We start from the raw sequence: 12146 nt of genomic DNA, 5'->3' as shown, positions 1-12146 counted from the left end.
CGCTTGGCGGTCGTTCTCGAGTTGGGCCTCTGTTGCTGTTGAACTTAGTTGTGAACAGCTGACTGCGGTGACAGGTTCCCATCAATCACATGCCGAATCAGGATCATCTTTATTGGCCAAGTATGTAAATCACCCAATTTGAATTTGTGTCCATTAGTATGAGCTACACTAGTATTGCAGTAACAGCCAACTACAAGAAACAAAGACATGACATATAAGTATAGTAAGACATTCTGTAATTTAAGGGTGCCATTGTGTAGTCGCACCACCTGATGACAGGTGTGCGACAATGTGCAGAGTCATCAAGCAGAGATAAAGTGGTCGGTGGTGAGGTACTTATGACACTGTGACGGTTGTGCAGTTGGTACAGATAATCGTTGCACCAGTTTTAAGTGACCAGTAGCAGGAATTGTAGTTCAGCTTTAGGTGTGCAATTATGCAAAAAGTCCTTGAGCTTCAAAGTGTTTAGTGCTGTGGAATGCTTTTTGTTGTTATGACACCGCATGCACATGCGGCAAAAGATAGACAAGTCAATTTCTGACTTTATTCTGGGAATTCTCACTTTAATGTCAGAATTCTGAGATAAAAGTTTCTCTTCATTGGCTCTAATCTTCCTCCGTAGCTAGTAATGGGTAAACCACTATCAGTGAGTCTGCCCGTGGGCTGAAATCACCGTGTCGTCACCAGGCTGCGCAGTTTCCCACATTGTCCATCAGAAACATACCCCTTGAACCTCATTGGGCTTATTAGCAGGTGGTCACCCTACTCTCACCACATTGTCTCAATTGCGACTGCATGAACAAGTTGCCACATTGCTGGAGATAAGTCCAATCGTCACATTGGGCTGAAGACACGGAGTTGCCTTTTTTTTTTTTAAGCTGAAAGAACAACGACGTGAGACCGACAAAGTACAACATAAAAAGTTAATAACAAGGAACCAGGATAACGAGACAAATCAAAAGCGCTTGCAAAAAGAAAGGAAAATAAGGGGAAATATTATTATTACTTATCTCACAAAAAAAGCAAAAGCTAATTTCATGAAAACAAGAAAAACAGAGGATAACACTATGACACAAGATAGATAAAAAAAGGGAAAAACAAGGAAATACTAGACAAGACTATGAGACAGTTGCGAGAACGTGGAGTGTACCGTAGGCATGTTGCGTTCAGGAAACTCGGAGCTGCGAGTAGCAACCCATACTGTATTTTTACCTTTCGTACTCGAGGCAATATTTTCCTGTTGAGGCGTTTCGTAACTTGAAAATTTCGTACGAAGAGACATTCGTAAGTAGAAGTACATGTATCATCTACACATGCATCTGTAAATAAACGGGACAAGTACACAGCTCGAAGGTTTTCAAGTTTTATTTTTTTCTCGTTACTCTTTAGAGGGGTTACAGTCACCTTGCCCTTTCTCCTTCCACTGGTGAATAAGCCTTTGAAACACACCAACATGGAGATGGATACAGCAGTTTACGACAGTATTGAGCCATAACAACACATCTACTGGGGCGGGAAGAAGTGAAGAAGGCAGGGGCACACAGACACAAATACTGTCACCAGCCAATCATCTCACCATCAAAGGGAAAGACATGGTTAAATCAGAACACTTAACACATATTTTTTCTTTCTACTTGTACAGAAGAAGAGCTAAGGGACTGTGATGCTATGACATGGTTATGAGTGGAGCCTGTGTGTAAAAGAGAAAGGAGGGGATAGAGCATGGTTGGGGTGGTCCCTTTCTGGACATGCTTGCAGCACAGCCAAGTGTCTACTCCTTGGATTGCATGTACAACAGCAGGTCAGCAACACGGTTGCTGTAGCCACACTCATTATCATACCTGGAGCAGGGCACAAAGAAATGAGAGCATTAGTTCATTAAACGTACTGTTTTCGGTTTGGAAGAATTTGATTCAAATGAAGGACAGACACCCCCCTCCCACTAACCAGGAAATGAGCTTCACAAAGTTGTCAGAGAGGGAGATGCCAGCACCAGCATCAAAGATGGAGGAGTGGGTGTCGCCAATGAAGTCAGAGGAGACTACCTGCTCAAAACAGTACAGGCAGTCAGTGTCTGCTAATTCAATTAAACATCAACTGTTCAGACAGATATTTCTGTCACCTGATCCTCAGTGTAACCAAGCACTCCCTTCATGGGCCCACTAGCGGCCTTCTTGACAGCTTCCTTAATCTTAGCATAGGATGCTGGCTTGGACAGGCGACAAGTCAGGTCCACCACGGACACGTCGGCCACAGGTACCCTGAACGCCATGCCTGTCAGTTTACTGGAGACAAATGAACACCATTGCCATTTGTAACTTCTTTGTGTCCGTTAACAAATCCGCATGGAGTGATTCATGTGTCTATGTTCATGTCCTTTACCCGTTAAGCTCAGGAATGACTTTGCCCACAGCCTTGGCAGCACCAGTGGACGCTGGAATGATGTTTTGGTGAGCCCCACGACCATCACGCCAGGCCTTAGCACTTGGACCATCCACTGTCTTCTGAGTGGCCGTGTAAGCATGGACTGTAGTCTACAAAAACAAAAGTGATAAGACTATCAATACAAGCAGACCCATTTCCAAACAAAATTGTGCTTGCCATTATTGCTGTAGTCCAGTTTTACTGTAGCTTACCATGAGGGCCTCCTCAATGCCAAAGTTATCGTGAATGACTTTGGCCAAGGGGGCCAGGCAGTTGGTGGTGCAGGAGGCATTGCTGTTCACAGAAACACACGTGTTATCTTTCATGAGAAGTGGCGAGTCACATCAGCCACCTGCACAAATAAATCTTGAAGAAACCTTCATATTACCTGACAATCGTCATGGAGGAGGGATCGTATTTGTCCTCATTGACGCCCATGACAAACATGGGGGCATCAGGTGAGGGTGCTGACACTACCACGCGTTGAGCCCCAGCAGTGATGTGCGCCTATAGTCACGATGGAAAGGGCATACTTTAGAAACTTTGAAGACGTTTTGAGCATTTATGTACAATCGAGATTGCTCATGTACATACAGTCGCCTTCTCCAGACTGAGGAAGACTCCGGTGGATTCCACAACGTACTTGGCACCAGCTGCGCCCCAAGGGATCTCAGCTGGCTTCATACTAGTCAGATAAAGAGGAAAATATCTTCAATAGCTCTTAAGGTATTACGGTTAAATGTTGAACGGGCCATCGGGGTAGAGTTTAATTATAGTGAAAAGAAATGTATTATTACAATTTTTGACCAGGTTAGTTCTTAAATTCAGCCTTGTGAAGAGGACAACATCTCATCTTGTGTTTATGTCATGGGTGATTTTTAATGCGGTCACGTCTGATAAATCTTCATTTTCTCAACATCGTAGACAATTTTGTGATGACCATAAACTTACCAGAAGCAAGTACAGCCTGACAATAGTTTCACCTGTGTTCGTGACACATGGCACACACCATCCCGGTTAGACTAGATCAGTGCTTCGTAAGTATTTTCTGTCATGCCCCCACCCCAGGAAGAAGAAGAAGAAAACATTTCGTGCCCCCGCCCCCTCCATCCCTCACGCGACTATAAATAGTATCATTTGTCTATAAAATTGTTGTAAGTACACCTCTGCATAACATTGTATTCTTATTAACCTACAAGAGAATAAAAAAAAGAAATATGGACCAACTTACAACAAAGAATAGCTTTATTAACTTTAACAGAAAAGATTTAAAGTGCATCTGAAATTCCAAAATAAAATTAAATCCTTAATTAAGCTAAACATTTTTTGACTGACCATGTCAAACCATACGATACTGAAAAATAAAATATATAAAATCAATAAATAATAATGCATTCTAACTGATCACCAACATTAACTCAGGACCACAATATTAAAAAAAACTTTAACCTGCAAAACAAAAATAAAATAATTTGTTTTTTTTTTTTAAAATAAAAGCTGTTGTCTGGATTAATGGCTAAAATGAGCCAGTTTTGCTATTCACAGAAGCTTTTCAAAGCGAGGTTTGAAGCAGGACACAGCAACTCTCGGCTCCTGCTCAATGTGTAGCTGGGACCTGTATTTTAGTTTACTGAAGTAGCAGTCACAAAGCGGGATGATTGTTGGCAATATTCGGCATGTTTTCACTGAAAAAACTCAAGCGGCTTATCAGCGTGATTGGGGTGTAATGTCTTTAACCCCTTAAACCGAGGGCAACTTTGCTGAAAACGCCTGTGGAAAGGTGCACCCAAAGTCAATTTTTAGCTATTCTTGAACCATTTGAAGTATCAGCATAGTTTTGGTCAATTTTTTGAAATATTCAAAATGTCACATTATGAGTATTTCTCCCATACAGTAGGAATTTGTGTAAGTGCTCCTGTCTCAGAATTATGGATGTTTGAAAACAGAAGAAAAAGGCGAATCTCTTTTTTTCTTTTCACAATATCTGCCTTGAAAATGGATTTAGAATGTTGATTAGGACTTGAAAACACTACAGGATCAAAGCTGAGATGAAAGTGGACTTTTCTGAAAATTCCGGGAAAAAAATTTATATATATATCTATATATATATATCTATATATAGATATATATATCACACACACACACACACTGAGACGACTTTCTCCACACTTGTCTCCCAGGACATGAGTGCATGTGTGTGCCTCGCGGTCGTAGGGGTTAGCTTCTGTCAGCTCAGACACACTTCTCATTAGGCCACCTCTCCTGTCATTGGTACACGGACACTGCCGGCGCTACAAGCAAGAACACGTTCCAAACAGCACAATTCAGCTTAGTGTCCAAAAAAAATAGCCGTAGTGTAACTCTGCAGAGGTTGGTTTTCATTTTGAGACTTCCATTTAGTCTTTTTTCATGTCGCTTAAAGCAGATCATCGGACAATGATGATTGAAAGACAAAGCCGCACGATGCGTCTTCACAGTTTAGTTTAGAAATAGCAATGGGAGAGAGCTGCTGATTTCTTTCCTTCTTATTTTCCTTCTTGACACTCCCGCTGTCCATGAATGGATTGTGTTTTGAGTCTGTTGATTGTCACACACTCTTTTTGTATAAAACTAAAATGACCTCGACCACAATGTCTGAGTGTACTGCTGTATACCAACAAAGACCAGCAAGCAGGCCTACAGAGGAAAAGTGGCTCAACAAAGCAAAACAAAAGGTCAACTGGCTCCGAGCAGCATGACGGACACAAGCTCTCCTCGGTGACTGTCCAGGTCTGTGCCAAAAACAAAGTCTTTACCCTTGAGGCCTAATTAGCCCTTCAGCGAATGTGTTGCTAATCGTTTATAAATGTGCTTGCTCTAATTTATTTGACCCACGGTGTCACTATGTTTTAATATAGTGGGGGAGTAGCACTCCGTTTACTGGATGATTGTCCCATCTAATGCGGCATTAAAGCAGTGTTAATGATGAGCTTTTAATGGTGTGATCAAGACAAGCTCATCTCATAATTAGTACAAACAATGACTATATGGAGTCATTAAACACAGCTGGTGACCACGACAGTATTTTCAAAATGCCAAGTTCTACAGTTGCATCTCTATCTTTTTGCACAACAAAAGGTCGGACGGACACGATTTTCTGCCCATCTGTGTTTTTCCCTTTTTGGCCAAATATATATTTTACGACAACTGTCTTGTTGACGGCGTCTTTTATTCGTTCCACTGGGGTTTAGCAGGTGTGTTTATAAAGAGACGAAAATTGTTTGGGGACTATCCCCCACGTTCTAGTTGAGATGGTATAACCCAAGAGGCAAAATGACGCTTGCTACTGTTGTTGCGAGTTGCCATTCGTTCCACTAAACCATTCGTATCATGCCTTCTGTCATTATTACACAAACAAAAATCTCTTTACTGTTACAAGTGTTAGTGCCTCAATATGGCTACGCTCGTGAAAGCAAGACAACGAACTCAAACGCGTCTTCGTTCAATGTTGTCAACAAATATCCATTCAATGTTGTCAACTAATATCCGGATTAATTTTATGCAAATTTTCCTCAATTCTCCGGAGAAATTTTCATAAAAAATTGAAAAACCCGGAATTCCGGGAAAATCCGGAGGACTTTCATCTCTGAAAGCTTAAGTCTCCCCAAGCTTTGGTTCAAATTTGACAATTGTAACATGTAGGGTACCATTCAAATCTCCAGAAACTCAGCTTTTAAAAGATGTATAAACATGTTCACACATGATGACGTGCATCAGCGATTTGTTTTGACAGATGACGGACGTCCTGGACGGGGCCGACGCCTTAATTTATTTGGCTTCATGCTGTCCGCTACCAACATTTTTAGACACAGTAAGCACACCGATCTTTCCTCGTCTGCCACCATAGTCACAGTGAAGCCAAGCGCGACATACGCCTCGCCATATTTCCTCCCTTTCGAATGCTCCCTGTGCAAACTCTGCCAATGAGTGCCACTGCCCCCTAATGTAGTGGAGGGGCAAATGCACTTTATTCTAGGACAGTTAAAAAAAAAAAAAAAAAAAAAAAATTAAAAAACACGTTCCCCGAGGTCAAACGCGCCCCCCTTGATGGAGCAAGGGCGCCCCCCACTATTTGAGAAACATTGGACTAAGTTGTGACCACAACTAATGCTCATGATTCACTGGGAAGTATCGCGATATGCGTTGGATTTGCCACCTCTCCCATTTGCTGTCCAGCTAAATATTGGGTATGTTCACCAGCTGTCTAATAATAGTAAGGCTGCTTCATTAAGTAAATTGGATTGGTCAAAATTGAGGAAAGAGGATGTGGCTGATTACTCTGTTGACCGACAACCGACTTCAGGAATTTATATGGCCTTGGGAGGCCTGAATGTGCTCAGATCCGAGGTGTGAGGTTGCATATCATGCTGAGAATCCCTGTCCCATGTATGATGATATTGTGAATTGTCGATATGCTTCCACTGCACTTTTTCATAAACATAAATGCAATGTATCAAACATCAGGGCTGGGTGGAATAAGTTTGTGGCTGAGATACATGCTGCTACGAGAGAGGCCTTTCGAATCTGGTCAGTCGCAAGCAGACCAAAACAGGGTGTCACATTAGATATTAAGGAGCTCATAGATGCGAGATATTAAAAAATGCACTCCATTTTATTCAGAAAAGTGTTAAAAGCAATTAAGTTATTATTGATCATGACCATATTGGACTTAGTTACAGTTATCTATGATGCACTTAACATGGGGGAGAATTTTAAAGCCTGTGGTATGGACTACATCCAACCATCCACTTTCGGATCCGCTTATCCTTAAAAGGGCAGTGGGGTGTGCTGGAGCTTATCCCAGCTGTCTTTGGGCAGTAAGCGGGGAACGCCCTCAACTGGTTGCCAGCTAATCACAGGGCACACACTCACACCTCGGGACAATTGAGAGTGTTCCATTCACCATTCCAACAACCTGCCCCGCGTGTTTTTGGAATGTGGGAGGAAAAATAGAGTACCCGGAGAAAACCCACGCAGGCATGGGGAGAACATGCCAACTCCACACAGGAAGGCCGGAGCCGGAATCCAATCCTGCACCTCTGCACTGTGAGGCCGATGTGCTAACCAGTCGACCACCGGGCTGCCGTATGGATACATTTCAAATATCCCAGCTACAGACTCAGCCCACTGCTATCCATGTGCTTTACCGGTTTCTTGGTTCATGTTATCTTGCCCCTATTTTGTCTGTACTGTTGGTGACACACACACCCCGCAAGTGTACTGAAAACAGTCATGTCCGCGTCTGTTTTGATTGCCTCAGTGTGGATTTGCATTCATCAAAATAAAGTGAGAAAAAGGTAAGCAGTCACAGTGTGTTATCGCTTCTCTCTTCAACATTAGGCTTAATAGCACCGACATTTGAGAAACACCTTTATTTAACCCAACAGTGCCATCTAGAGGAGTCGAAAAACAACTTTTTCATGACGCAAATTTGAGGCTTGATTTCACTTGTGTGTTTTACCTTTTTTTTTGTAATCGAATAACTGATAATATATCACGGTATATTGTTTTCATGACATAAAAAGGCCGACATCGCGATAGATTTATTTCCCTATCGCCCAGCATTACATGTTAGTCATCAGAAATATCTCTCTGTATATACTGTATTGGCAGACAGAAAAATGAAATGTCCTCCCATTAGAGGGCAAAGGGTACAATCAAGCCCGTGTATCCATCAGCCATTCATCCAAAAGAATAAGTGATATGTCAACTTTGTGTTCAATTAAAGCCCAAACATCACACTAAGTCAGTACATTTGTGACTAAATGAGGGTCGACAGTTCAATTATTTCAACTCGTTATTGGTGATGTGGTGAACGGGGGGAGCGCACCCCGGATTACTACTGATCGCAGTAGCAGTACGTCCCTGGAGCGAACAAGATTGTGCTTGCTGTAAAAAAAGGCAAAATATCTCTCGATCTGATCTAACCGATCAAATCTGTGGAAAGTCTACGGCACAGCAGGAAAAACTGAGACAATATTGGCAATGAATCGTGAGTTTATGTTTATGTCCATGCCTACCATTGGAAGACTGAGATGACGTGACCATCCACAACCAGCTTGTCATTCTCTTTGCGCACATCACCCTTGTAAGAGCCATGGGTGGAGTCATACTTGAACATGTAGACCTAAGAGGCAGGTTCAATGATATTGCTCAGTGTGCACGGTTTTAATCAGCGGGCGCACATTTGAACTGAATAACAGGCACGATAAGGCAAGCCTTAGAGTGTTCTATGCTTTAGCAGAGTTCCATATATGCTAGTTACACCCACATGGGCCAAAACACATTTCATTCTCTCACCATGTAGTCCAGGTCGATGAAGGGGTCATTTATGGCCACAACCTTGATTTTCTTCTGAAGGCAGGCCCTCAACACAAGGCGACCAATACGACCGAAGCTACAAAAAAAAAAAAAGAAAAAAGACAAAGACATTCTTAGTTTTCTTTCACAGTCATTCCTAGAATGGAAGATGAAAATGCATTCCAATGCATCTTGTAACAGTGTGCCTCAAACAATTCGTGTTCCCTCACTTTTCGCAGGTGATTGGTTTTATGCCCCCTAGCAATTTGTGATTTCTGTGAAGTCGAGGTTAAATTTTTGTGTCTGAGATTTACGCTTCAATTAATACATTTGGTTGATTAATACGCCTTTTACATCGTTGTTGTGCAAAGCTCAAGTTTGCTGCCATCACTACTGTTGCTTCCTCGTCATTGTGTTTTAAAGAAGAAGCACTTCAGCCGGAAGTAGTCATGGCAACTAACTTTCGCATAAAAGGCGCATAAATCCACTAGGATTGTACCTTTGGCTACAATGTGACACGGGATATAAAGAAACATTTAAACATAGTTATCAGTTGATGAGTCATCGTCCTCGTCGACTGTAGGGATGAACATGCGCACTCTGCTCACGTTAATTTCTGAAGATGCAGCCGTTTACTTGTACTGCCTGCACTGGACTCCGTTTTTTTGGGGCACTCTGAAGAATTGAACGGCACATTTGAACATTGTTCTGACTTTCTGAATGGTCCGAGTGACGCAGCGCGCTCACAGCGCATTTTGCATTGGGGTCACCAACGAAAACCAGCGACAGTGTAAAGGCCGCGAAGTAGCGAGGGAACATTGTACAACAAAATTCACAGACCAGCTACAATTAAGGCAACCGAAACACATTTTGATGACATTCGGACTTTTCTTCTAACAACTGCCGAATGCATGAACCATGATGCAACCTACAACATCCTTAAACCAAATGTGTGTTTCTAACGCACCCGTTGATTCCAACACAGAGCTCTGGCATGGTTGCTGTTTCTCAGGGGGTAGGTACTGGGTTACCTGGAAAGAAGAATAAAACCAACGTAAGGCTTGATAACAAAAACTTTGTGCTATGCAGCAACTTGAGATTACAGCAAAGACATCTCTCGTTGTGTATGTGATCTACTGAATGCGAAAACCCAAGTAAAATACTCAAATTGGACCACAAGGTGACATGTCTTCATCTCAGGAAGTTGAATGTGAGGGAGTGTTTCAGTGCAGTGTCGGAAAAGTACAGGTTTTGAACTGTACCATAAGCAGTGGTATTGTGTCGTGCATTGACATGTTTAGAAAACAATGGTGGCGATGAGAAGGCAGGGAAAAATGCAGGGAAGGAGGTTGAAATCGGACACTGCAAACAGATCAAACCAGACACGAAAGCTGGCATGCATTCAGCTATGTGATCCTCCTTCTCCAGGGCTGGGCTTTTTATTTTTTTGTCTCCTTTCATTTGGGCTGTGTGTGATGAACCAGGGGAGAGGCATACAGACCTCACGTCCTGTGCCCTGTTAGTTATGCCTTTCTCTTTCCACTTCAATTGTGCCATTGGTTGGCTCTCATTCAACACACAGTGAGCGTGTTACTAGACTTGCTCTGCATTAGAAAACTTCAAATGTTGAAATGTTTAAAAAGGCAGATTTATTTCGGAAACTTCCAAAGCCAGTGGCATTAATGTGTGTTCGCATGGTGAGCTCAAGTAACTCGAGGCACTGCGGGTTGTCCTTGACACTGCTTGGATGTCATTTTGGACTGCTATAATCTCCTTAACTGTTGTGTGCCTATAAGTGGGTGTCATTCAGGTTAGACAAGCTATCAACTGGTAAACTCATTAGAGGTGCACTTAAAATAAAAAGATGGGATAAAACATACTTGAACAATGTTTTGTGTCACTTAAAATAATGGTTAAAAAAATAAATAAATAACACCAAGGTTACTTGTGAAGAGTACATGTGTTAGAAGTACTCCGTTTGATCCGGTTTAATTGAAACCTGTCCGCCATTTTGTGTGGTGTTGCTCTTTCTAACAAGGTCAGAAAAGGATACAAGCCAATGTGACTCCATGCTCCCTCCTTTCTCCTCTAGTTACATCACCTTTTGTTTGTATAGAAAAAATCACCTCCAGTCTTGACGTTTCCTTCCTTTGCTGGCCCTGCCTTAGATATTATAAGACTAGCTTTCTAAAACAAAATGGCTCCTTTGCAGATAAATCAACGGCATTTGCAACCCGGATTAGAAAAATTAGTCAGTCTTTCAGAAATTAGGTTTTAGCAACATCTAAAAGGGCATGAGCTCAACTTTCCAATGGTTTATCAAGCATTGCACGAAGCTGTTCAAAACATTACAAAAAAGGGATACAAGATGGCGGACAGTGCGCCAGTGTGTGCGACGACGCTCCTGTCATTTCGGCTTTTTTTTTTTTTTTTTACTACTTGCAATTACTATTGGTCTTTACATAATTACCACAGATATGAATAGGTAGCCTCGAGTGACGCTAAGCTGGGGGGTGGTGTAACCATTCATGGGTGAAAAATGTAGTTTTGGGGCTTTTATCCAAATGATAAATATTGACAGCACATGCTTTGGTGTTTGGAGGGAAAGTGAAAAACACACCTCATGGAAATCAGTTGAGAAATGTGCCATGAGAGTACAGCTGCAACAACCCAAGTAGATGCTGTGTCGTTAAAATCGGAGTACAGTATTATGCTCTCTCACGTGCAAATGCCAATGGGTATGTGATCTGAAATTTAGTTTGAACAGTACTGCAGTAGTTAAAGTAATATGAAAACTTCAATTTACACTTTGAATTCAATCAAATGACAAACAGACTGATCCAGTATTCAGGACACACTCTCTCACATCCACACATTACATCAGACAGTGTACAGAGGCTGCATTGTGCCTAGCGGACTAGTCAAGTCAAATGTTGTGAGCAGCAGCTTAAAATCTGCTAGTGCTCATTAAATGGAGAGGGGGAGGCGGACACTGATTCTCTAATGGTCCCGTAGCCAAACAACTACTGCAAGTACAGAACGGGCCATCACAAGGACACAATGTCTTTTCTGTTCTGTTCTTTTCTCTTCCTCCAACTACTTGTCTCAGGTTGTCATTTCTGTTTCATCATTTTAATTATTACAATTCAGCACCTAACTTCCATTATGCTACAGTATTTTTTTTCTTTTTACTGTTCTTTTGTCAGCCCTGTCCACCTCCTTTGGCACACATTGCCCTCCCTCCGAGCTGTGACCCATTTAGTGAGGATAATGGGTGAGAGTCGGAGGGGCCATGGCTGGGAAAAAGGCTCTAGGCTAAATAACACTCTTCCATTTTCTGTTGGAAGTGGGGGGGGGGGGGGGACAACGAAAAACTCGTCAAC

At 42.2% G+C, this 12146-nt stretch overlaps 1 protein-coding gene across 2 annotated transcripts in view; it reads right to left on the bottom strand.

The window, feature by feature from the left end:
• Positions 1-1349: 1349 nt before the first annotated feature.
• The window catches only part of gapdhs (glyceraldehyde-3-phosphate dehydrogenase, spermatogenic), a 14467-nt gene continuing 3670 nt past the window's right edge, over positions 1350-12146 (bottom strand). Inside the window, exons 2-11 of one of the 2 annotated variants that reach the window (XM_019893017.1) lie at positions 9731-9794; positions 8764-8860; positions 8484-8590; positions 3019-3109; positions 2813-2931; positions 2637-2718; positions 2383-2534; positions 2123-2285; positions 1948-2045; positions 1350-1841 (exon numbers count right to left, since the gene is read on the bottom strand). In XM_019893017.1, the coding sequence (XP_019748576.1) occupies positions 1772-1841; positions 1948-2045; positions 2123-2285; positions 2383-2534; positions 2637-2718; positions 2813-2931; positions 3019-3109; positions 8484-8590; positions 8764-8860; positions 9731-9759 (1008 nt within the window). In that variant the 5' untranslated portion in view covers positions 9760-9794 and the 3' untranslated portion in view covers positions 1350-1771. Of the gene's footprint in view, positions 1842-1947; positions 2046-2122; positions 2286-2382; positions 2535-2636; positions 2719-2812; positions 2932-3018; positions 3110-8483; positions 8591-8763; positions 8861-9730; positions 9854-12146 lie in introns of those variants that run through there. The other variant, XM_019893016.1, reaches the window with a different exon arrangement.

Source organism: Hippocampus comes, unplaced genomic scaffold (assembly GCF_001891065.2).
Source record: "Hippocampus comes isolate QL1 unplaced genomic scaffold, H_comes_QL1_v1.1 scaffold94, whole genome shotgun sequence".
In the NCBI taxonomy this organism is placed as follows: domain Eukaryota; kingdom Metazoa; phylum Chordata; class Actinopteri; order Syngnathiformes; family Syngnathidae; genus Hippocampus; species Hippocampus comes.
This window is presented reverse-complemented; position numbering and strand designations above follow the sequence as displayed.